This window comes from Capra hircus, chromosome 10, assembly GCF_001704415.2.
Source record: "Capra hircus breed San Clemente chromosome 10, ASM170441v1, whole genome shotgun sequence".
Taxonomy (NCBI): domain Eukaryota; kingdom Metazoa; phylum Chordata; class Mammalia; order Artiodactyla; family Bovidae; genus Capra; species Capra hircus.
Window position 1 is genome coordinate 97,079,273 of NC_030817.1, and position 27,235 is coordinate 97,106,507.

General features: G+C 40.9%; 1 protein-coding gene and 1 pseudogene across 2 annotated transcripts in view; both read left to right on the forward strand.

Moving 5' to 3' along the window:
• CCDC112 (coiled-coil domain containing 112) overlaps positions 3,145-27,235 on the forward strand; it is a 31,198-nt gene continuing 7,107 nt past the window's right edge. For both annotated transcript variants that reach the window (XM_018053729.1, XM_018053730.1), the window contains exons 1-6: positions 3,145-3,425; positions 13,060-13,181; positions 16,976-17,097; positions 22,973-23,062; positions 25,509-25,584; positions 25,981-26,371. In XM_018053729.1, coding sequence (XP_017909218.1) covers positions 3,312-3,425; positions 13,060-13,181; positions 16,976-17,097; positions 22,973-23,062; positions 25,509-25,584; positions 25,981-26,371 — 915 coding nt within the window. In that variant the 5' untranslated portion in view covers positions 3,145-3,311. The remainder of the gene's footprint in view (positions 3,426-13,059; positions 13,182-16,975; positions 17,098-22,972; positions 23,063-25,508; positions 25,585-25,980; positions 26,372-27,235) is intronic.
• On the forward strand, positions 17,240-17,695 carry LOC102182794 (annotated as a pseudogene).

Genomic DNA, 27,235 nt, shown 5'->3' on the forward strand with positions numbered 1-27,235 from the left:
AAAGGCAGAGGAAACAAATTTCTTCCCCAGCACTGTAACTGCAAAAGACTGGAAATAACCTGTCCTCAGTGTGTCAATAAATGACTGAAAGTGGAAGTGTAGTTCCTCAGTTGGGTCCAACTCTTTGCAACCCCATGGACTGTACCCCGTCAGGCTCCTCTGTCCATGGGATTCTCCAGGCAACAATGCTGAAGTGAGTTGCCATTGGCTTCTCCAGGGGACCTTCCCAACCCAAGAATCAAACCCAGATCTCCTGCACTGAAGGCAGATTCTTTACTGTCTGAGCCAGCAGGGAAGCCAGATAGATGACTAGCTGAGTGAAATACGAGCATTGTGGTTGTCGTTCAGTCACTAAGTCGTGTCCGACTCTTTGTGACTCCATGCTCAAATTCATGTCCATTGAGTTGGCGATGCTATCTAACCATCTCTTCCTCTGCCACCCCCTTCTCCTTTTGCCTTCAATCTTTTCTAGAATAAGAGTATTATGCATTCATTTTTTAAAAATAAGGAATATTTCTGTGAACTTACTTCAAGGAGTTACAGAATCAGTTCAGTCAGTTCAGTCGCTCAGTCATGTCCGACTCTTTGTGACCCCATGGACTGCAGCACGCCAGGCCTCCCTGTCCATCACCAACTCCCGGAGCTTACTCAAACTCATGTCCATCGAGTCGGTGATGCCATCCAACCATCTCATCCTCTGTCGTCCCCTTCTCCTTCCGCCTTCAATCTTTCCCAGCATCAGGGTCTTGTCCAGTCCAAGAGACTCTAAGAGTCTTCTCCAATAGCACAGTTCAAATGCATCAATTCTTTGGCACTCAGCTTTCTTTATAGAATTACAAGATATATTAAGTTAAAAAGAGTAAGGTGTAGAGTATTATATACGTGCTATGAGTGGAACTGTGCCCTCTAAAGAGATATGCTGAAGTCCTAATGCCCAGTATCTCTGAATGTGACCTTATTTAGAAACCAGGTCTTTGCAGATGTAATAAAGTTAACATCAGGTCATATGGGATTAGAAAGAACCCTAATCCAATGACTGGTGCCCTTATAGAAGAGGGAAATTTGGACACAGAGACACAGACACACAGGAGAGAAGGCCATGCAACCATACAGGCAACAACTGGAGTAATGTTTCCACAAGCCCAGGAATAATACTTCAGGTAACCAGAGATGCTAGGAGAGAGGCGTGGAACAGATTAACCCACTCTGAGTAGGGAGGAGCTGAGGAACCAGGATCAAAGCCTGGCTGAGATGGTGGAGGAGATAATGAAGGTTATGAGATTCTTAATTGTTTTGTTTTGGGGAATTTTTCATCCTAACAAAACAGGAAAAATCTTAAAGCAGGTATTTTGCATATTGTTGCCACATTCCCTTAAGAGTGTCCAGTGGCCTCCCCATTGTCAAATCTAACCATCAGTTCTGTTGTCATGTCACAGCCTCTGGGCAGCAGAGCACAGTTGATCATCCTCTCCTTCTTGAAACACTTCCTTCCATAGGATTGCAGACCTCCCCCCTTCTCACAGACCTCTCCCACCTTCCACGTCATATATGTTGGAGAGTTCTAGGCCTCACTTTCCAGACTCCAGTTTGTACTCTTCCTGAGCAGCCTCGTTAGGTCTTTTACGATATTTTCTACATGGAGATGAAGACCAAATTCATATCTTTAGCTCCAGTCTTTGTCCAGGGCTCCAGCAGCATTTATCCATCTGCCTGTTTAACATTTCTACCCAGATGATCTCTGGAGTCAGGCCACCCAAGCTTGTATTCTAGTTCCCACCTGTATGATCTTGTGTTACTTAACTATATCTGTGAGATGAAAATGATAATAGTACCCACTTCTCTAGATTATTTAGAATAGTGCTGGCACAAAGTAAATGTTTGGTAAATATGCTGCTTACTTGCTTGAAGTCACTGCTAGAAGTTTGGAAAGAAGGAACCTTGTGTGTTCACCTGATTCAACAGTTAGTTTTCCAGGGCTGGCAGCTGGATATTGACTGACTGAATGATTTGATGAATGGATGAATCCATTCCTTTAAAGGAAGAGAATGCAAGATAGCACAAACTGGCTGAATTGTGACTGGTTGCACATGCCTTGGCTGGAGAAGTCAGCTCTGCCTTTCCCACCCCCGCCTTCCCAACGCTGTATCTTTGGAATTTCTCTTCTGTTTGGCCAAGTCCTTGGAATGGGCCATTCCTGCTTCTGATATCTGATGGTGTGGGGCATGCTCTGTTTTGTTTGTTTGAAAATGTGAAATATCATTTATTGTGTAGGCTCATCAATCATGTTTTTTTCATTTTATACTGTTTCACCAGAACTTAATGGAAACCTAGAAAAAAGTTCTATTATGTAAAGTATCTATCTTTGTTTTTTTGTCAAGTTGCTCAGTCGTGTCTGACTCTGCGATCCCATGGACTGCAGCCTACCAGGCTCCTCCATCCATGGAATTTTCCAGGCAAGAGTACTGGAGTGGGTTGCAATTTCCTTCTCCAGGGTAATCTTCCTGACCCAGGGATTGAACCCAGGTCTCCCACATTGCAGGCAGACGGTTTACCGTCTGAGCTACCAGGGAAGCCCAAAGTACCTATATCTATGAATATATAGATACCTATATATATAATATATATATGACATGAATAAATTTAAATATGACAGTGAAAGACAGTGAATTTTCCTGGCAGTTAGGGAACCGGGGGCGAGGAGAAATATTTTTGCCGAGTAAGAGTAGATACATGGACGGTGATATATCAATACTACTGCGCCACACAGCACGACACAGCCCACCTAGTGACCCGGTCCCCACCCCCCGCCCCAGGCCCCCGCCCCCCGGCCCCCGGCCGCCGGCCCCCGCGCCCCGCCCCGGTTCCGACCGCGCCCCGCCCCGGCCCCCGCCCCCGCCCCAGTCCCCGCCCAGCCCCGGTTCCGGCCCCGCCCCGCCCCGCGCTCCGGCCCCGTCCCGCCCCAGCCTACGTCCCGCGCTCCGGCCCCGCCCCGCTCTCCGGCCCCGCCCCTGCCCCGCGCTCCGGCCCCGCCCCGCCCCAGCCTCCGTCCCGCCCTCCGGGCCCGCCCCGCGCTCCGGCCCCGCCCCGCGCTCCGGCCCCGCCCTGCGCTCCGGCCCCGCCCCGGCCCCGCCCTGGTTCCGAACCCGCCCCGCCTCGCCCCTCGGCCCGGCTCCGCCCCGCATCTCCGTCGCGCTCTGCATCCCTGTGGAGGAGCCCCGCCGCCCCGGCAGAGCCCGGATCTCCGCACGACCGAAGCCCGCCACTCCAGACCCGGGTGGCCGCCGCTGGAGCGCGCGGCGCGGCGTGGAAAGATGGCCGCCCTGACGACGGTTGTGGTGGCGGCGGCGGCCACCGCCGTCGCCGGGGCTGTGGCGGGGGCGGGCGCGGCCCCGGGAACCAGCGTGGGAGCCGCGGTGCCGCAACAGGTAAATAAATGGAGGAGGCAGAGGTGGGCCTGAGCGGGCTGCGGGCGCCGGAGGCGCGGGACGGGTCCCCGGCTGAACAGGTGTCCTCTGCAGCGCGGCCGGGAGGCGGGAGCCGCGGCCGTTAGCCTTCCTTCGCTCGGGGCCTGGCGCTTGCCAGCCTTGTGCTTTGTTCGCTCGTGCATTTTTAACTGCTGTTACGGAGCCCCCTCCCTGGTGGTTTGGGAGTGGAAGAAAGTCTGGGTGGAAACCCTGGCTCTGCCTCTGTGATAGGAACACAACCTCTCGTGACTCCGTTTCTTCTCTAAGCGTTGGATCTGATCATACGCACCTTCCTGAACCCTGCACCTTGTCTGGGAAGCCCCTGGTACAGTGCTTGGTTGGAGAGAGAGTCTGCCCAGTGACTGATGGCTGCTCTATTATTGTGTCAGCGCTGGGAACACAAGGAGGAATCAAACTGGGATGGTCTCCGAGGCAGATGTGTTTCCAGAGATCTCCTTGGGACCCCTTTCTCTGCAGTAAGGATTAGGAGATTCCCGGAAGAGAATCGTTGGAGCCAGCAGCTCTTGTCAAAGATCTCGACTCCTCCGCATTCTCTCACAGCCCACACCCAAAGCACAGGCAATTCCTGTCTGCCCTACCTTCAGAATAAGTCAAGAATCCCACTTCAAGCACTACTACCCATGTCCACGCCATCATTTCTCCCTTAGCAGAAACACTTTCTTAGTTGGTTTCTATTCATCCACTCTTGCCTTCCTGACGTATTCACAACAACCAGACCGTTCAGGAATGACACTGGTCTGCCCAGATCCCTCAGAGTGAAAGCAGACGTTTTCACCATGTTCCACACCTTAGACTCTACAGGGCCTCTGAGCTGCCCCCAAGATCTCCCTGTCACCTCATCTCCAGTCCCCTGCTCTGGGTCTGCTGCAGTCATACTGGCTTCCTGTGGTCCTTCAGACAGGGGGAGCACACTCCTGCCTCAGGAGCTTTGCAATTGCTGTGCCCTCTGCTTGGAATGCTCTTCCTTCCTGGTCTCATGGCCAGCACCATCTCCACCTTCAGATATCTTTGTTCAGATGCAATCAGCTCAGTGGTTCTTTCTTTGACCTCCCCAAACTGAATCCCCTTACCTAGCACACCGTTCTCTTGTTAGGTTTTTTCTATATCTGACTGGAGTGACTTAGCAGCAGCAGCATAACACTTATTACCCTATAATATACTGCATATTTTATATTCATTTTTTGTGTGTTGTTTTTCTCCTCTCCATCTAGGAATGTAAACCCTGCCCTCTATGAGGGAAGAAACTTTTGGAAATTTTGTTCACTGTTACATCCCCAATACCAAAAACTGTGCTGCTTTAGTCCAGAAACGTAGTAGACACTCCCTAAATGTTTGTGGATTAGGCCAAACCTGGAGGAAGGCTGTTATGAGCTGAGGACAGCTTCCATCATTTTCTTCCTCTAAGGAGATACAATATCTTTACGTATTTCCAGAAATTCCACTTCATCCTGGTTTGCGTTTCTCACAAGTTGCTTAATATTGTTACTGATGCACACTCCTGCCCACTACAGTGGTTCTCAGAGGTTTGCCTTCCTCAGTGTTGGATCAGAATCACCTATGGAGCTGTTTCAACTGTCCCTTCAGCCCCTCACATTTAGCAGTGTCTGGAGACAGTTTGGGTTGTCACAACTGCAGGTGGACTGTGGAGAAGGCTGTGTGTGCTACTGGCATCTAGCCGGCACAGGCTGAGGGACAGTCCCCCACAACAAAAAGTCCCCTGGTTCAAAATATCAGTAGGGCTGAGGTTGAGACACCCAATTTTATATGCTCTCACCAATTCAGAGAAGGCAGAGCCTCATGGTTAGCTATTGTGGTAGTAGCGAAGTAGAATTTCTCAAGGGTGTTGGGTTTTAAAAAAGAATTAGAATCTCTAGCAGATTGTGACTTTTGAGGAGTTTATGTGTTATCCTTCTTTGTACCCCCCCAACATATCTCACACACACACACACACACACACACACACACATATATATATATATATATACAAACACATGCACATTATAGACTCAGATTCTGTAGCCCAGCCCTGGACTTGAATACTTGTCATAGGAATTTGTGAATCTATGACCCTGACAGTGAAACAGCTAACGTGTTTCTGAGAAGAGATCATTTTCCTTGTGACAGCCTCATGATATTAGAGGTATCTGCCAAAATACTAAGATTCCTAGATTAGCCTGCCCGGGCTTCCATGACAAAATACCACAGACTGAGTGATTTAGATTACAGAAATATATATATATATTTTTTTACACTCTGGGAGGCTGCAAAGATCCAGCCGAGATCTTGTGCAAGATGAGGGAGCTGTCGGGGTTGGTTTTTGGCTTGTAAACAGTTGCCGTCTTGCTGTGTCCTCACATGGCCCTTTGTGTACATGCAGAGAGAGAGTTCTCTGGTGTTCCTCTTCTTAAAAGGACACCAGTCCTGATGGATTAGGACCCTATCCTTATGAGCTTATTTAACTTTAATTACTTCCTTAAAGGCACCACCTCCAAATCTAGGGCCTCCACATGTGAATTAGGGGAGTGGTAATTCAGTCTATAACAGTTCCCTTAAATTATTTTGGAACAATTATCTTTGAAGTTTTAGAACTATTTTATTTTTTATTTTATTTTATAGCCTCCAGAGCATATGAAATCTTCTCATTCATCATTAGGAAAAGTAATAATGTACCCTATCTATGTATTTTAATGTTTGTATATTATTTGTTCATAATTCCTCTCAGCCATTGCTTTTCAAGACCAAAGACTACAAATTTCTTGATTCTCCTCTTAGATGCCAACTCCCTCTTGATCTTTTTAGCACGTTTAATTTTGACTTTTTTGAAGTATCTCTGGCTGCATCACACGAGTGTATGTCGCGGTTTTGCTCCAGAGTAGGGCTGTGTCCTCTCTTTGTCTCTAGTGCCCTCTCTGTGATGACTTGTATGTAATGGCATTCGGCTGACTGGAGTGGTCCTTCAGTAATAACCACATTACTTTTCTGACTTTACATAATTACTCAAAATGGATTTCCTCTAGAAGATCACACAAATGAATAGGGCTGTGTATATATCCAGGTGTGGCAGAGTGAAGAATTCCGCCCCTGCCCCCCACATGCACCTTTTTTTGGTCTTCTTTTGACATTTCCCTTAATGTTGTTAATACAACAAACACAAATAATACACAATAACCACAAATAGGGCAGGGGGAATCCTTTGTTATTAATATATTTTTACAAGCAAGCCTGTCCCAGACAGCTCCTTGGACAGTCCGTCTCTTCTCTACTCCATGTCAGTCAGTCATTTCCATCTGCCTCAGACACAGTGGATTGTAAGTCAGTGTGCGTCCTCACTGTATCACTATGTTACCTCAAGGATAGTCACATCCTAACCCCCAGCACCTGAGAACATGTGACCTCATGTGATAAAAGGAATTTTGCAAATATGATTAATTTGAGACTCTTGAGGCAGGGAGTTTATGCGGGGTTATCTGGGTGGGCCAATGTATTCATGGAGAAGGAAATGGGAATCCACTCCAGTACTATTGCCTGGAAAATCCCATGGACAGAGGAGCCTGGTAGGCTACAGTTCATGAGGTCGCAAAGAGTCGGACATGACTGAGCAGCTTCACTTTACTTTCCAATGTATTCATAAGAGTCCTTGTAAGAGGGAAGGAGGAGGATTAGAACCAAGAGGAGATGTAATAGTGAAAGCAAGAGGGCGATGTGATATGAGGAAGCGGCCATGAGCCAAGGAATGAAGGTGGCCACTAAAAGCTGAAAAAAGGTAAGGGAGTAAATTCTCTGGGTCTCCAAAAAGAATGCAGTCTTTTCAACACCTTAATTTTAGACTTGACCTCAAAAACAGTAAAAGAATAGCTTTGTGTTGTTTAAGTCTCTTAAGTTTGTGGTGAACTGATTTTTTTGGTAAGTTTGTTGTAGTAGTGATAGGAAATGAATGCAACCAGAGAAAGCCTAAGAAGGCCTGAGCTCTCATCTTTGGCTGACCTTGAAACTGTGCAACAGGAAATGAAGGCTAAAGTGGAGTTGTAAACTGCTTGCCCCAGTACTGATGCCATGTTCCAGCTTGCACACAGACCCCCTCAGCAAAGTGTGGGGACTTATAGGTTCAAGACATCTAAGAAAATCTTTGACCAACCAATCATTCACTGACAACTAAGCTAACAAAGCAGAGATTTCAGTGCCCCACAAACAAAGAATCCAGACTTTACTGAATTAGTTCAGAAAAATGACTGAAAAAAAACCAGCAACAACAGCAGACCTTGGAAAGAGGGGAAAAAAAAAATCTCATTTTTAGTGTTGCCACATTATATATTATTTAAAGTGTTGGGTTGCTGATGAATTATGAGATATGCAAAGAAATAAGAAAATATGGTCCACACACAGAAGAATTTTAAAAAAAAAGAATAGTAAAAAGAAACTGTCCCTTAAGATGACCAAATGTTGGAGATAATAGACAAAGATTTTAAATTATTGATTTAAACATGTTCAAAAAGCTAAAGAAAACCAGATCTAAAGAAATGAAAGTATGAGAATGGTATCTCACCAAATAGAAAATATCTAAAAAAAGAGACTGGAAAAGGTGAGCCTTCAATCCAATCCCAAAGAAAGGCAATGCCAAAGAATGCTCAAGCTACTGCACAATTGTACTCATCTCACACACTAGCAAAGTAATGCTCAAAATTCTCTAAGCCAGGCTTCAACAATATGTAAACCATGAACTTCCAGGTGTTCAAGCTGGTTTTAGAAAAGGCAGAGGAACCAGAGATCAAATTGCCAACATCCACTGGATCATCAAAAAAGCAAGAGAGTTCCAGAAAAACATCTATTTCTGCTTTATTGACTATGCCAAAGTCTTTGACTGTGTGAATCACAGCACACTGTGGAAAATTCTCAAAGAGATGAGAATACCAGACTCCTGACCTGCCTCCTGAAAAATTTGTATGTAGTTCAGGAAGCAACAATTAGAACTGGACATGGAACAACAGACTGGTTCCAAATCGGGAAAGGAGTACATCAAGGCTGTATATTGTCACCCTGCTTATTTAACTTATATGCAGAGTACATTATGAGAAATGCTGGGCTGGAAGAAGCACAAGCTGGAATCAAGATTGCTGGGAGAAATATCAATAACCTCATATATGCAGATGACACCACCCTTATGACAGAAAATGAAGAACCAGAGAGCCTCTTAAAGAAAGTGAAAGAGAAGAGTGAAAAGCTGGCTTAAAATTCAGCATTCAGAAAATGAAGATTATGGCATCTGGTCCCAGCACTTCACGGCAAATAGATGGGGTAACAGTGAGAGACTTTTATTTTTGGGGGTTCCAAAATCACTGCAGATGGTGACTGCAGCCATGAAATTAAAAGACGCTTGCTCCTTGGAAGAAAAGCTATGACCAACCTAGACAGCATATTGAAAAGTAGAGACATTACTTTGCCAACAAAGGTCATCTAGTCAAAGCTATTGTTCTTCTAGTAGTCATGTATGGATGTGAGAGTTGGACTATAGAGAAAGCTGAGCACCGAAGAATTGATGCTTTTGAACTGTAGTGTTGAAGAAGACTCTTAAGAGTCCCTTGGACAGCAAGGAGATACAGCCAGCCCATCCCAAAGGAAATCAGTCCTGAATATTCATTAGAAGGACTGATACTGAAGCAGAAACTCCAATACTTTGGCTACCTGATACAAAGAACTGACTCATTTGAAAAGCTCTGATACTGGGAAAGATTGAAGGCAGGAGGAGAAGGGGACAACAGAGGATGAGATGGTTAGATGACATTACCAACTCAATGGACATGAGTTTGAGTAAACTCTGGGAGTTGGTGATGGACAGGGAAGCCTGGCTTGCTGCAGTCCATGAGATGGCAAAGAGCCATACACGACTGAGTGACTGAACTGAACCAAACTGATAAAGAGAGAAGTTATAGCAAAAGAATGGAATAGAAAATTTGGAGCTAAAAAGTACAAAAATGCAAATGAAAAATTCACTAGAGAGACTCAACACTATGTTTGGGCTGGCAGAAGAAGGTAGGTCAATTTAGATTATCCAGAATGAGGAATCTAAAGAAAGAAAGAATGAAGAAAAGTAAACAGAGTGTTAAAGACCTGTGAGACACCATCAGATGTCACAGCTAATCAGAGTCCCGGGAGAGAGGGAAAAGTGGGGAAAGAAATTTTGAAGAAATGATGGCTGTAGTATTGATCTACACATTACTGGAATTTAGTGAACTTCAAGATCCATACCTAGACATGTCATAATCAAACTGTAAAAAAGAGACAAAAAGAAAATTCTGAAAGTACCAACAGAGAAATCAGTTCAATACATATTAGGCATTCTCAATAAGATTAACAGATTTCTCAACAGAAACCTTGGACTTCAAAAGTATGGGATAATATGCATGCATGCTAAATTGTTTCAGTTGTGCCCAACTTTTTGCAACGCTATGGACTGTAGCCTACCAGGCTCCTTTGTCCATGGGATTCTCCAGGCAGGAATACTGGAGTGGGTTGCTGTGCCCTCTTCCAGGGGATCTTCCAGACCCAGGAAGCGAGTGCATGTCTATGTCTCCTGCATTGGCAGGTGGATTCTTTACCACTAGCCCCTCCTGGGAAGCCCCATGGGATAACAGACATAGTCAAAATGCTAAAAGAAAAGGACTGTTGACCAAGAATTCTGTGTCCAACAAAATAATTATCTAAAAATGAAGGAGGCTACATCAAACTGAAAAGATTCTGCACAGTAAAGGGAATATCAGCAAAATGAAAAGATGACCTACTGAATGGGAGAGAAACATTTGCAAATCATATTTTGGTAAGGACATATCTAAAAATATAAATTATTAAAACTCAAAAAGACACCCCAGTTTTTAAAATTGGAAAATATATAAGTAGGTATTCCTTCAATGAAATAGCCAATAAGTACATGAAAAGATGCTCAGCATCATTAATCATTATGGACTAATCAAAACCACTGTGAGATACTACTTCACATCCAGTAGGATGATTATAGTAAAAGAGACAGACAATAACAAATGTTGGTGAGGATGTGAAGAAACTGGAACTCCTGTAGCATGCTGATGGCAATGTAAAATTATATAATGATGCAGCCACTGTGGAAAACTGTTGAATAGCTCTTCAAAAGTTCAAAACTTCTGTGCTTCAAAGGATATTATCAGGAAAGTGAAAAGAACTCTGAATTGGGGAAAATATTTGCAGGTCATTTATCTGATAAAAGACTTATAGGAATGCTTCCACTGTAACAATAAAAAAATAACACAAATGGAAAAGTAAAGAAGTAACTGTGATTCAGAAATTCCACTGCTAGAAATACCCAAGAAAATTGAATTCATACTAAAACTTGTACATAAATGTTCTTAGTAACGTTGCTCATGGTGACCAAATAGTGAAAGTAACCCAATTGTCCGTCAGCTAATGAGTAGATAAACAAAATATGTTAGTCATGTGGACTATTACTTAAGCGTGAAAAGGAATGAAGTACAGATTCATGGTACAACGTGAATGAATCTTTAAAATATTATACTCAGTGAAAGAAGCCAGACACAGAAGGTTGTATATTGTATGATCCTGTTTATGTTAATTGTTCAGAATAGGCAAATCCATAGAATCAGAACGTAGATTAGTGATTGCCAGGAATTGGGCGGGAAAAGGGTATGGGAAGTGACTGCTTAATGAGTGCGAGCTTTCTTTTGGGTATAATGGAAATATTCGGGTACTAGGTAGTGTTGCGGAGAAGGCAATGGCACCCCACTCCAGTGTTCTTGCCTGGAGAATCCCAGGGACAGAGGAGCCTGGTGGGCTGCCGTCTATGGGGTTGCACAGAGTCAGACACGACTGATGCGACTTAGCAGCAGCAGCAGCAGCAGATAGTGTTGATGATTGCATGACTTTGTGAGTATAGTAAAAAACACTGAATTGTAAACTTTATGTGCACATTCTATGGTATGTGAAGTAAATCTCAATTTTAGAAGTAGTAACCTAAAATCATTACTTTATTCTTGTTTGCTCGTTCCTTGAAATTTGACGGCTTGGTTCATTATTTTTTTTTTAATCTCTCAGGCTGTCAGCAGTTCCTCTTGGTTATGCCTCCAAGATACATCTAGGCTCTTTACTTTTGGTCTCCACCATCACCCTGGTAGACCTGGATGCCATCATTCCTAGTCTTTGTTGCTGTTTCACCTGTCTCATTGATTCTCCTGCTTCCAGCCTTGCCTCGCCTCTTCCTCCACCTCCCTGAATTTGTTCTTTAAAAAATAGAAAGATTTCCTTTAAAAATTAAATGTATCATGGCATTCTCCTACCCTAAACCTTTCAGTAAAATTCAGACTCCTGTAGTGACTTAACATGCTGGTGTGATATGCCACTTGCCTGACTCTGTACCTCAGCTCCTACAAAGCTCTGCACTTCACTCATCTTATATCACAATTGCTTTTGCTCTGCTTGAACCAGCCAAGCTTTTCTCCTGCTGGAGGGCTTTTGGACACCCTGGTCCCTCTGCCTGGCACACCTTTCCTTGCAGCTTTTGGCCTGGCTGGCTCCGTTCTTCGTTAAACATCATCCCCTCAAATAGACCTCTGTGGCCATTCTAACTGAAAAGAAAAAACAAAAAAACAACCCCTTGTCCCCTTTATCTTCATCTCAGCACTCTTTATTTCCTTAATAGTCCTTACAGTGTTGGTTTTTTTTTTTTTTTAATGTATCACTTATTTACTCTTTTCTTAAGTCTGTTTTCCTCTCTAGATTTTAAGGCAGAGGCCCTATTATCATGGGGGCTTCTCCAGTGGCACTAGTGGTAAAGAACTCGCCTACCAATGCAGGAGACATAAGAAACGTGGGCTCGATTCCTCAGTCTTCTGGGTTCAGAAGATCCCCTGGAGAAGGGCATGGCAACCCACTCCAGTAGTCTTACCTGGAGAATCCCATGCACAGAGGAGCGTGGCAGGCTGTGGTCCCTAGGGTCACAAAGAGTTAGACACAACTGAAGCAACTTAGCATGCAGCACACACATGTTACCATGGACCATCTTTGTTTCCCTAGTGTCTAGGCCAGCACCTGTCCCATCATAAGTGTTCAATGCATATTGGTAAATGAATGAATGAATGAAAGAGATTTTTCTAAAACTCCCTGAAGACTTTACATTTCTCACTAATTTAGCATTTTAAAACACATATTCCTTCTTCCACAAGCTGTATTTTTAAAAATTAAATAAGATTGGCCCCAAAATTATCCCCTGAGAAACTCCATTATTGATGTTTTATCTCTGAAAAAAAGGGCTTCCCTGGTGGCTCAGACAGTAAAGAATCCACCTGCAATATAGGAGCCCTGGGTTCAATCCCTCTGTTGGGAAGATGCCCTGGAGGAGGCATGGCAGCCCACTGCAGAATTCTTGCCTGGAGAATCCTCGTGAGCAGGGGAGCCTGGTGGGCTACAGTCCATGGGGTCGCAGAGTTGGACACCACTGAGCAACTAAGGACAGCACACACTCTGAAAAAAATTCCACATGCATCTCCCACCATTTTTATTATTGAGGATAAATTTGTTTTTGTTTTCTCTTCAGAATGATGGCTGTCTTGGTACTTCAGGTGGAATTCGTCCTTTTCAGCTTCAAAACTGGAAGCAGAAAGTTAATCGAACTAGGAAAGCAGAATTCATACGTACAGCTGAAAAATTTAAGAATCAGTAAGTATAAGAACAGTATCTTCAAGGAACATTACTCATCATTTTATTATGAACAATATAAAGTTAATTCTCCCCCAGTCTATCTAATCCCATACCAAAGACTAGTCACTAGTCTTTCAAATGTAAAACAAGGGACCAGTGAGAAATGTGAAATATAGAAATGATAGTAAACTATTTAATATAAAGTTAATTTTAAGTAGAGTTCTTTAAATCTTAATTTCACTATTTTGAATCAGTGTATATCAAGGAGAATAAAAGATTTCTTTAGATCACATATATCAAGTAACTGAATACATTTTGACTTAGCAAAGTAAGCACTTGGTAAATATTTTTGAGTGAATAATTTTAATGAAGAGTCCTACTGTACTCTTGAGTTTTTTTTTTTTTAATTGGCCTTTTAATTGGTCTCCCTTCCTTGGTCTCTACCTCTTTCAGATCTACCCTGTACATTATGACTAGGAAAATTAAGAAGGTGGCATTTAAGTTTTAGTGTTTATGTATTTTTTAAATAACCAGTGATATTTACTGAATGTTCAACATTGTTAGTAGCACCATACCATTTAACAAATATAATGAGTAAAGGCAAAAGAACTAGAGCTCAGGCGGGTAACCCTCTCCTATAGTTGGAAGCTTTATGAAACACTGCTCTGAATTTATGCAGCATCAATTTGCTGAAGAACCAAGAGAAAGGGAGGCTTTTGTAAGAAATGATCTCTGGACCAGAATTAGTGGCAATTGTCTGTTTAGAAGTTCTACCAATAAATAGTATACTGTTTGAATTTTAACAAGTTATACCATAGTGCAGCCTTGTGAGACTGAATTCTGACTGTATTGGTTTAATTCTTATTTTTAATACCCAGAATTTGATAAACTACAGGTTTTTTTTTAATTTATAAAATGCATTATCTTAGATAGAATTGGACTCTAGGTTAAGATTTCTGGTTTATGTTTCTTTCTAGATAAGATAATCTGCCAGATGATTAATGTACATAAATTAAGCAAGCCAGTTACATTATGCCAGTATAGATAGGTACTTTATCTGTGTATAGGTTTTATAACTCTGATTAGGCTTTCTTCATCTGTTACAAGGTTTTGGAAAAACTCATTGAAAGAGTGTTAGAAAAATCCATTGAAATTGAATCCAACTATTCTCATTGAATATAGAGAAGAACACCATTTGTAATATTTTCATTTTCAGAATAGGTTATATATTCACATAATTCAAAAATTAATTCAATCAAAGGGCCCACAGTGGAAGGTCTTTGTTTCACCTGTGACCCATATCACCCATTTCCCTTTTCCCCAAACCACCATTTTTAGTTTCTTACGTATCCTTCCACGGGTATTTTATGTGTTTTTCAAGGACATAAAAATGCATATTCAGATGGTTCCTTTTTTTTTTTAAATAAATGGTCGTATACTATATACATTCTAGTGCATCTTATTTTATATTTTTAACTTAAGAGTATATCCTAGATACCAAGAAATTATTGATTTTGTTCAGGCATGATAATGGTATTATACAAATCCAATACTCATAATCTCTAGGAATGCACACTGAAGTATGTTGGGGTGGAAGCACATAATGTAGTGGGTTTCCTTTAGAGTACTTAAGCAGAAAAGGAAGAGGAAAGATAAGAAAAGGTAGATGAGAGAGGAAAAAGACAGGTAAAATTGTTGAGTTAGAGTGATATGAGGTATATATCATACGAAACGATATGAGGGGAATCAGTTTACCAGTCTCTAGTATGTCTTAACATTTACATGTAAAACTTCTGTTAAAAACGAGAGTCTCTTGGTGATCTTTCCTTATCGGTACATAGAACATGGTACTGCATTGTATCCTACGGTATGCATATACCATCACTTATTTAATCTGCCCCCTGGAGAATCCCAGGGATGGGGGAGCCTGGTGGGCTGCCGTCTACGGGGTCACACAGAGTCGGACACGACTGGAGTGACTTAGCAGCAGCAGCAGTGATAGGCATTAGATTGCAGAAAACGTTAAGTTATAGTAAATAAATGCTTAATTCATTGGAGCCTCCATGGAGGTTCATATCATTTTGCACATCTTTGAGTGTATCTTTAGGAAAAATTCCTACAAATAGAAGTGCTGGATCAAAGGTATATGAATTTGTGATTATAATGAATAGTTTCTGATTATGCATGATTGTAATGAACAATGAATAATTTCTAAATTGTCCTTGATAGGCCATTTATGATTTCACCAACAATATATGAGAGGACCCATTTCCCCACAGGTTTATCATCAGAATATATTAAACTTGTGTGTTTTTTCCCACCAGTCTGATCGATACACCATGTTACCATGGTATAGTTTCAGTTTTCCTTTCTCATGTTACGAGAGAGGTTGAGCATCTCTTTTTCTTTGGCAATTTATCTCCATTATACATTTTGAATACCTATATGGGTCAGTATTGGAGAAGGCAGTGGCACCCTACTCCAGTACTCTTGCCTGGAAAATCCCATGGATGGAGGAGCCTGGTAGGCTGCAGTCCATGGTGTCGCTAAGTTGTACATGACTGAGCGACTTCACTTTCACCTTTCGCTTTCATGCATTGGAGAAGGAAATGGCAACCCCTTCCAGTGTTCTTGCCTGGAGAATCCCAGGGATGGGGGAGCCTGGCAGGCTGCCGTCTCTGGGGTTGCACAGAGTCGGACACAACTGAAGTGACTTAGCAATAGCAATGGGTCAATATTTCGAATCCAGGAGTAACAAAGCTTGACTGACTGTCGTAGCATAGCCTGTGTCCATGATGGGCATTTCTGTCTGCTCGTAGTGCCTTTCCCCACCCCAGCCAGAGTCGAGATGGGCTGGCGCTCAGTGCAGGGCTGCAGGAGCTGCCCTCAGCCTGTTAGACTGACCTGCAGACTAAAGGCTTTTTGATGTCTCTGTTCTCCCCCTTCCTTCCTCCCAACATAGATTGAAGCTCTGACTCCCTCAGCCTTGGGGCAGCCAGTAGGGCCTGTGGCATTCTCATCTATTTACCTCAGGGTGCCTTGTATATTAAATTCTTTTCTTGGTGTGGCAAGCGAAAAAGATTCAGAAACTCTGCCTTATATAGTTGCCCCTCAAGATAGAGGAAAGGAAATCAGTGACCAGAGATACTCCACCACTCATTAAATTCAGGATTAGTGGAGATGTATTTATATTAATTTCCACCTTGTGGGAGAAAGAAAATAGATGTTGAGAAAATAAATTTCTTTGTCCAACCGAAAAAGTTTCTTGATGGTAAATTGTTTTGTTTTACTCCAGGGTTCAAGCTAACATTAGAAGTCTTACTGGTAGATGGAGTAAAGCCAAGGAGCAAGGGTGAGATGGAGCAGCTCTGAAGTAAATGTAGACCATATCCCATAAAAACACTGAAATCCCTGCCTTCATAGATTGTTTGCCTTTTGGAGTTTTAGTTTTACTAGCATTAATAACTTGCATTTCTATAGTGCATTTTGCTTCCCTGGTGGCTCAGAGACCCAGATTTGATCCCTGGCTTGGGAAGATTCCCTGGAGAAGGGAATGGCAACCCACTCCAGTATTCTTGCCTGGAGAATTCCATGGACAGAGGGGAGCCTGGCAGGCTACAGTCTGTGGGGTCACAGAGTCGGACATGACTGAATGACTACTGTTTTGGTTCCATAGCCTTATTGATCCAAGTAATTTTATTTTGAATCCTTTGATGAATTAATACAAAGTACAGATTGTAAGTATATTCATATTTTAAACAATTAAAAATGTACTTAAATCATATTTATACTATTTGTTTCTTTCCCTAAAGGGTTATTAATCTAGAAAAAGACAAACATAGTCATTTCTACAACCAAAAAAGTGACTTCAGAATTGAACACAGTATGCTGGAAGAATTGGAAAATAAACTGATTAACAGCAGGAAAACAGAAAGTAAGTTGAGTTCATGATGAGCAAAACCCATTGAGAGATATAAAGTCGTAGTTTTGGCCTGTGCTTTGTCCTTGTGTGTTGACTGTTACAGTCTCTGTGAAGATACATTCTAGTGGGTGTAATGAGTTTATCTTTTAAGGATATGTATTTATTTGGGGGAGGGTCACTATTTAGTCTGGATATTTATACCTGGATTGTTATAACTGGATTGTTCCCTGTGTATATCTCGTCTTAATAGGAAAAAGAGAGTTTTGTTTTCTGGTTGTCGAACCAGTTAATGATGCTACATTATTTTAAAGGAAAGGAAGGGTGCCTTAAAGATCTGCATAGGCTGGGCTTGCAAAAGGATCAGCAGGCCTTTAGCTGGAAATGTACTGTAGCCTTCCTTGGAAGAGGAACAGAAGAAACATAAAAAGACACAGCTGGCTCAAAGTCCAAATTCTTACTTTATGTATGTAAAATGTCCAGGTAGCTACAAGATTACTTACAGCCAGGCTTACACAGTGGTGTTTGGTGTAGGTTTTTCAACTGTTGTGCCAGCCAATAGGAGGAAAGGCCAGACTCAGAAGGATGTTCATTTAGAAGAAAGCAATACTAATGATCCACACAGTTTCCTGAATCTGTGTCCTGTCCCAGAAAGCCTTTTCAGTTCAGTGATTCCAGTTAATCTACCAAGATAATGTAATTATGTTTAATTTTTTGCAAGGTTTGCAACAATGCTATCGTATTTTGGTGTCAGTTTTTAAATAAAGCTTTGATTATGGGCAACAAATTTAAAAAATAAAGGAAAACTGATTACTGGGTGTCTGATCTTAGCTCATCACCAGGCTCCTATTGACTGAATCCCAGACTCAGTAAGCATCAACAGATTCAGAACCTGTATGACCGTTAAAGTGCTCAAGTCACATAGTTGTTTAAACCTGAGTTTACTTGTCTGTGATATATTATAAAACCTGCCATTTCTGCCATAGGAGAGCTGTCTGTGCATCTGATGAAATAGTATTGGGTAGGCTCAAAGCTTCATTCGGGTTTTTCCGTAAGTTGTTATGGAAAAACCCAAATGAACCTTTTGGCCAACCTAATATATAAGAAAGTGTTAGAGATTGTACAGTGAATATGTTCTACTGCTTATTATGAATATTAATAATTATTAACTGTACTAAATGTTGGCCTTAAAAAAGAATTTTACAAGAATACCTTGTTTCCTTGTAGAGTAGATTTTTTAAACTGCAAAGTCCTTATTTTATAGTAAAAACACATCTTAACTTTGATTAAAGGAAAAGTAATGGTTTTTAGGGGCTTCCCAGGTGGTGCAAGTGGTAAAGAACCTACCTGCCAATACAGGAGACATAAGAGATGTGGGTTTGATCCCTGGGTGAGAAAGATGCCCCCGGAGGAGGGTATGACAACCCACTCCAGTATTCTTGCTTGGAGAATCCCATGGATAGAGAAGCCTGGCAGGTTACGGTCCATAGGGTTGCAAAGAGTCACACACAACCGAATCGACTTAGCACAGCACAGCACAGCAATGGTTATCAACCAACTGAGCTTTATAAAATATTAAGACTTATTACACAGAGATTATACTGCTCATGAGACACCTTTATAGTTAATTAAAAGAAATTTTTAGTAAGTTTTTCCTTTCAGAATATAAGATTGCACTATTTTAAAAAGTCATCTTTTGTCAGACAGTGGCAAGAATCATTCTCTCTCTTCTGTTAGAATGATGAGACCTAACATAAATGCCAGATTTCCAGTTCTCCTCTTTGATTCATAGAAGAATCTGAGCATCCCTTGTTTAATATTAATGTTTCTTAATATCCCTCAGTTCTTTCACAGACAAAAAGGCTGATCTTTCTGTCTCTCCATCATGCCATTAAGTAGAGTATCTCCATTCTGTGCATTTTAAGTCACTTGATTTTCTCCCTTTTAAGGCACTTTATTTTTATTTTCTAATTTCCCTTTGTCTACAATTTTGCTTCTCTTTATTCATACTTTGTGTTTATCTTATCTTGGAGAAGAAGGAATGCATTGCATTAATATAAGGATATAGAAATTTCCCTTTCACATGTTTCAGCTCAGAAGCATTAAATAGCTATACTTTACCTCAAATATTATGTCACATTTTAGCATGTATTTATGTAATGTTGTACTTGAATGCTTTGCCTATTTAGTGCAGAATGTCAGTTCCAAATGAATTAATAAAAGATCATTTTTCCTATAGTGGTATCATTGTAGCTATTCAAACTATGGCAAATATAAAACAACAGAAAACACTTTCCTGATTACTAGGGAAGTTCCTTGACCTAAAATTCCAAAAACGAGTAAGACCTTATAAAATACATTGGGTAAAGTTTCTACTTCTATAGAACTCTGAAATTTTAATAAAAAATGGAAAAATCCAAAGTCATATATGCATATTTGGGTTTGTTTTGAATATCAGCACTGGCTTCCAGCCTAAAGATAAACTTTTAAAAAAATAACTGTTTTTAAGGACTTTTGAACAGAGCCTTTTGGTGTTTCATGTTCATTTGTGGAAGAGTTGCAAAAAAAAAAGGGGGGAAGTAGATAAGCAAAATACCCAAAGATGATGATCAGATATTAGTATATGAATATGTATACAAATATGAATATTTGACTTTATCCTAGTAATTTAAGTAAATATTACAGTAAGGCTACTACTTCAGAAGGAAGATATGAAAGAAGAATCCAGTCTTCCTGCTGGTGATACAGAACGTCTGAAAATGGCTTTGAGACGCTTTGCTCTTCAGGCTTTTATTGTGGGCCTAGCACCTTTCTTTAGACTGGTCCTTTGGCTGCACTTGGCAACTTGTAGCATAGCAATAGCAGTGTGAGTCTCTCAGACGTGTCTGACTCTGCAACCCCACAAACTGTAGCCCACCAGGCTCCTCTTTCTATGGGATTTTCCAGGCAAGAATACTAGAGTGGGTTGCCGTCCCCTTCTCCAGAGGATCTTCCTGACCTGGGTACTGAACCCAGGTCTCCTGCATTGCAGGCAGACTCTTTACCATCTGAGCTACAGGGAAACCTATAGCATAGGCAGCAGTAAATGGCACCTGAGACGTCTCCTCAAGGCCATGACTGTGACACCAGTGGGTGTCACCAGCCCATATTAGATGGTGTGGTTAGATACAGTTAATTCTCACTGGGCAGTTTTCAGTATTCATAGCATTAGTATTGGCAATACAGTTTTAATATTCTAACAATAATTGAGATCAACTCTATGTCCATAAATTATAGCAAAAAGGAAAAGACTGTTAAAGAATAAAACATGACTAAAATTATGCTGCTGATCCATGTATTGGAGTGTCCAATAACTCAGTCTCCAGAGTTAAGAAAATATTTCTAAGGACATTTCCCTGGCACAGGTTATAGTAAGACTTAACCTATTGTGCCTTAAAATATTAGACAAAATTAGATGCTTTCTTTAGAGCAAGAGTTGGTTCAGGCTATTTTAACACTCATAAACCATGTTTTGTTCTTTAATTGTTCTTCAATAATTTACTAGGTGAGGGTGATCAGTCTTGTGTGAAGAATCCTGAATTGGTAACCACATTTGTCATAGACTTATTTTAAAGTACATCCTTCTTCCCTCAATGAGTTCAGTTCAGTTTAGTCGCTCAGTCGTGTCCAATTCTTTGTGACCCCATGAATCGTAGCATGCCAGGCCTCCCTGTCCATCACCAACTCCCGGAGTCTACCCAAAATCACGTCCATCAAGTCGGTGATGCCATCCAGCCATCTCATCCTCTGTCGTCCCCTTCTCCTCCTGCCCCCAATCCCTCCCAGGATCAGGGTCTTTTCCAATGAGTCAACTCTTTGCATGAGGTGGCCAAGGTATTGGAGTTTCAGCTTCAGCATCAGTCCTTCCAATGAACAGCCAGGACTGATCTCCTTTAGGGTGGACTGGTTGGATCTCCTTGCAGTCCAAGGGACTCTCAAGAGTCTTCTCCAACACCACAGTTCAAAATTCTTCGGCGCTCAGCTTTCTTCACAGTCCAACTCTCACATCCATACATAACCACTGGAAAAACCATAGCCTTGACTAGACGGACCTTTGTTGGCAAAGTAATGTCTCTGCTTTTGAATATGCTATCTAGGTTGGTCATAACTTTTCTTCCAAGGAGTAAGCATCTTTTAATTTCATGGCTGCAGTCACCATCTGCAGTGATTTTGGAGCCCAAAAACATAAAGTCTGACACTGTTTCCACTGTTTCCCCATCTATTTCCCATGAAGTGATGGGACCAGATGCCATGATCTTCATTTTCTGAATGTGGAGCTTTAAGCCAACCTTTTCACTCTCCTCTTTCACTTTCATCAAGAGGCTCTTTAGTTCCTCTTCACTTTCTGCCATAAGGGTGGTGTCATCTGCATATCTGAGGTTATTGATATTTCTCCCGGCAATCTTGATTCCAGCTTGTACTTCTTCCAGCCCAGCATTTCTCATGATATACTCTGTATATAAGTTAAATAAGCAGGGTGACAATATACAGCCTTGATGTACTCCTTTTCCTATTTGGAACCAGTCTGTTGTTCCATGTCCAGTTCTAACTGTTGCTTCCTGACCTGCATACAGGTTTCTCAAGAGGCAGGTCAGGTGGTCTGGTATTCCCATCTCTCTCAGAATTTTCCACAGTTCATTATGATTGACACAGTGAAAGGCTTTGGCATAGTCAATAAAGCAGAAAGAGATGTTTTTCTGGAACTCTTGCTTTTTCGATGATCCAGCGGATGTTGGCAATTTAATCTCTGGTTCCCCTGCCTTTTCTAAAACCAGCTTGAACATCTGGAAGCTCACGGTTCATGTATTGCTGAAGCCTGGCTTGGAGAATTTTGAGCATTACTTTACTAGCATGTGAGATGAGTGCAATTGTGCGGTAGTTTGAGCATTCTTTGGCATTGCCTTTCTTTGGGATTGGAATGAAAACTGACCTTTTCCAGTCCTGTGGCCACTGCTGAGTTTTCCAAATTTGCTGGCATATTGAGGGCAGCACTTTCACAGCATCATCTTTGATTTGAAATAGCTCAACTGGAATTCCATCACCTCCCCTAGCTTTGTTTGTAGAGATGCTTTCTAGGGCCCACTTGACTTCACATTCCAGGATGTCTGGCTCTAGGTGAGTGATCACACCATTGTGATTATCTGGGTCATGGAGATCTTTTTTGTACAGTTCTTCTGTGTATTCTTGCCACCTCTTCTTAATATCATCTTCTTCTGTTAGGTCCATACCATTTCTGTCCTTTATCGAGCCCATCTTTCAATGAAATATTCCCTTGGTATCTCTAATTTTCTTGAAGAGATCTCAAGTCTTTTCCATTCTGTTGTTTTCCTCTATTTCTTTGCAGTGATCACTGAGGGAGGCTTTCTTATCTCTCCTTGCTATTTTTTGGAACTCTGAATTTAGATGCTTGTATCTTTCCTTTTCTTCTTTGCTTTTCACTTCTCTTCTTTTCACAGCTATTCGTTAGGCCTCCTCTGACAGCTATTTTGCTTTTTTGCATTTCTTTTCCATGGGGATGGTCTTGATCCCTGTCCCCTGTACAGTGTCACAAACCTCCGTCCATAGTTCTTCAGACACTCTGTCTATCAGATCTAGTCCCTTAAATCTATTTCTCACTTCCACTGTATAATCATAAGGGATTTGATTTAGGTCATACCTGAATGGTCTAGTGGTTTTCCCTACTTTCTTCAATTTAAGTCTGAATTTGGCAATAAGGAGTTCATGATGTGAGCCACAGTCAGCTCCCGGTCTTGTTTTTGCTGACTGTAGAGCTTTTCCATCTTTGGCTGCAAAGAATATAATCAATCTGATTTTGGTGTTGACCATCTGGTGATGTCCTCCTTCCTTACAGGAGCAAAAATCCAGCAACAATTGGCCAAAATATACAACAATGTAAAGAAACTTCAGCATCAGTTAAAAGATGCGAAGCCTACACCTGATTGTAAGTAAATTTACATTTTCAATTTTTTTATATTAGTTTTTTCTATTGTTCATTAGAAAAATATATATTTTTAAATAAATTTTTCTATTTGGCATTAATGTAGGAGCTAAACCCTACTTTTTGTTAGAGATTTATAAGGAAACATTGGGAAACTGTAATATCTGCTGTTTATATATTTTTTAGTCTTTAAAATGCTATCAAATGCTTATAAATTATGAAATAGAACAAATATTAATGTCATATATAGGATGAATAGGGCTCCCCAGGTGGCACTAGTGGTAAAGAACCCGCCTGCCAGTACAGGAGACATAAGAGATACAGGTTGGATCCCTGAATCGAGAAGATCCCTTGGGAGAGGGTATGGCAACCCACTCCAGTATTCTTGCCTGGAGTATCCCATGGACAGAGGGGCCTGGTGGCCTAGAGTCCCTGGGGTTGCACAGAGTCAGACACTACTGAGGGACTTAGCAGCAGCAGCAGCTTCAGATGAGGAATCTGTGGTATGCAAAGATTCAGGTTCAGGTGATAAAGAGGAAAAGATTCTTGATTCTTTGCCTACTGTTCCCATCACTTGCTAATTGAAATTACTGCCTTTCAGAGGCATTTCAAATACCTGAGGGAATGGCTAAGTAATATTTGGGCAAATTGTAGTCATTTGTGAAAGACAAAATAGTGTCCTTACCTCTTTCCTTATGCCAACATTCATTCCTGAGAGATCAAAGCAGTACAGTCAAGTGCTCAAAGAAGTAAAGTGCTCAAGATGTGTGGGCTTAAGAATCAGGCACATGCTGGGTCAAATCCTTGAACTGTCAGGTAAGTGGCTTTAGGCAAGTTGCTCAATCTGTTGGAGCTTTCACTTCCTGAGCTCTGAAATGGAGATAATCATACAGCCTAACTCAGAGTTGTGGGAATGAAGTGAGGCTGCTCGTAGAGTGCTTATGCACTGCTTACAGCATAATCACTAGAAATAGTAAATATCCGAAACCATTAAAAATATTAGAAAAGAACATGGATTTCTATTTTTATGATTATATTATAATTTATAAGAATAACAAAAGTCAGAAGTCATAAAGAAAAAAGTGGACATAATTGACTATTCAAAAATACCGCAAACCTATCAGAAAAGTTGAAATACAAATTAGGATAATATTAGCAATATATATATAACTTAAGAAGCTAATATCCATAATGTGTAAAGAGTGTCTACAAATTTGAGCAACAAAGGTAACAGATCAAGAGAATGGGCAAAGATTATAAGTTGCATATTATAGCCAAAGAAACACGAAACACATATGGAAAAGTGCTCAGGCTTAGTAATTATTATAAAAATGTCAGTTAAGTCAATGATAATAAGTTTTTGATTATTTTGGAAATGGCTGGAATTGCATGAGACGGAGCACTCTCAGGAGCTGTAAATAGCTCGAGCCTCTTTGAAGGACAATATGACAGTATTTTACATACTGTAAAGTGGGCATACTTTTTATAGCAATCAGTTATCCTCTAAGAATACTTATTTGAGGGGGAGGGATAGATTGGGAGTTGGGCATTGACATGTACGTACTGCAAAATAAATAGGCAACAGGGACCTACTGTATAGCACAGGGAACTCTGCTTGATATTATATAATAACCTGAATATGAAAAGAATTTGAAAAAGAATGAGGTGAGGTGAGGTGAAGTCGCTCAGTCGTGTCCGACTCTTTGCGACCCTGTGGACTGTAACCTACTAGGCTTCTCTGTCCATGGGATTCTCCAGGCAAGAATACTGCAGTGGGTTGCCATTTCCTTCTCCAGGGGATCTTCCCAACCCAGGGATCGAACCCGGGTCTCTGGCATTGGAGGCAGACGCTTTAACCTCTAAGCCACCAGGGAAGCCCCGAGAAAGAATAGATACATGTATATTTGTAACTGAATCACTTTGTTGTACACCTGAAACCGGCACAATAGTGTTAATTGATGATAGTCTAATATAAAATGAAAATTAAAAAATAAAATAAAAACACTTATTTGAGCATCCAAAAATATGCAAAGATAGTTACTACAGCATTGCATCTATTGAAAGGTTCATCAGTTGGAGAATTAATGATTTAGGGTAGCATTGGACAACAAAATGCCGTGTAGCCATACAAAGAATGAAGTACCATATGTATGTTGATATGGAAAGTTAATTACAACATATTGTTAAAGAAAAAGTACAAGTCACAGAAAACATATGTGATACAGAAGTTTTTTGGAAAAAAAATAATATTTAAGGTATGTATGCTTAGGAAAAAATCTGAGATAAAATCTCAATCATAAAAATTTACTTTTTAAAAGTACATTTTTTTCTTTTAGGCTGAGAAATGTTTTTTAATTAAGAGAACATTGTAATTTTCTACCTAATTTTTACTTCTTAGTCATAATAAAATATGACATAATTTTTCCCTTTTTTTTTTTTTTTTTTGCAGTTGTTGAAAAGCTCAGAGAAATGATGGAGGAAATTGAAAATGCAATTAACACTTTTAAGGAAGAGCAGAGGTTGATGTATGTTTTAAACACATTTTAATTTAAAATTATTTACCTTTATTTTTCAATAACTCTTTACTAGGTAGTTGCATGTAAACTATTTTATTGTTATAAATTTAATACTAGTCTTACACAAAAGCAATATAATACCTCTCTTTTGCTTTAGGTTTTAGACTGCTTTTCATGTTTAAAGTGAATTTTCATTTATATTTGGAGTCTATAAACTCTCAAGAGTTTGAAAGATTGCTTTTTCCTCTGAGGAAACTCTTTGAAGGCTTAGATTTATAAATGTTAATAATGTGAAGTGGAGAAGGTATCAAATGAGTTGGGAATAATAAAATTTGAAGGAAAACAAAGGGCTAACATGGATTGGTTTGTATCTTATTTTTCAAACTTTTATTTTTAAAATTTTAGATATGAAGAGCTTATTAAAGAAGAGAAAACAACTAATAATGAGTTGAGTGCCATATCAAGAAAAATTGACACATGGGCTTTGGGTAATTCAGAAACAGAGAAGGCTTTCAGTGCAGCATCAAGCAAAGTTCCTGTGGACAAAGTCACACCAAGTGCTCTTCCAGAAGAAGTGGTAGAGTTTGAAACGTTCCTCCAGCAGACAGGAGGGCGCCAGGGGGGCTGGGATGATTATGACCACCAGAACTTTGTGAAGATGAGAACCAAGCATAAAGGGAAGCCAGCATTCATGGGAGAAGTTCTGGAGCACCTTCCCGGAAGAACGCAGGATGAAGTTCAACAGCATGAGAAATGGTATCAAAAATTTCTGGCCCTAGAAGAAAGAAAAAAAGAGGTAATAAGAATTGTAATAGCTATTATTTACTGTATATTTCTGTGTTCTAGGACTGTGCTACACTCTTCAACATATATATTATTAACTTTAGTGCAACCCTATGAAATATGTCAACGGTTTCCCCCCATCTCATAGCAGGTGAAACTGAGGCATTGAGAAGTTAAGTCATTTTAGTGGAACTATAGTTGACATAGTTGGGACTTCCCTGGTGGCTCAGAGGGTAAAGCGTCTGCCTGGAATGCGGGAGACCTGGGTTTGATCCCTGAGTTGGGAAAATCCCCTGGAGAAGGAAATGGCAACCCACTCCAGTACTCTTGCCTGGAGAATCCCATGGAGGGAGGAGCCTGGTAGGCTACAGTCCATGGGGTCACAAAGAGCTGGACATGACTGAGTGACTTCACTTCACTTAATAGTTGACATACTCAACATCCAGCATAATCTACTCTAAGAAATAATACAGTGAGTCAGAAAACATCTGACAGTGGTCAACATTCTCTGTCAACTGGAAATAGGAAATTCAGATTTAACCAGGCTTTTGATAAAAGTCATCATACTGGTGAAGTCCACATTATTTTCAACAGAAAATAAAGAGCGCAGTAGGGAAAAAAAATTCTTTGACTCAAAAGTTTCTAAATAGTTTTGGAACTTTAGTTGCACTACTTATTTTAAAAGACTCAAAGTTTTAGCAACCCCAGAGTACAAAGTAACTCTTAATTGTCGCAAATACCTAAAAGGTCCCATTTTCACAAAAATGTTACTGTGGCTCTGGTTTAGATTAGGATTCCTCAACACTGGCATTCGTGACTGTTTGGACTGGATAGTTCTTTACTGTGAGGGCTGTCTTGTGCATTGTAGGGTGGTTAG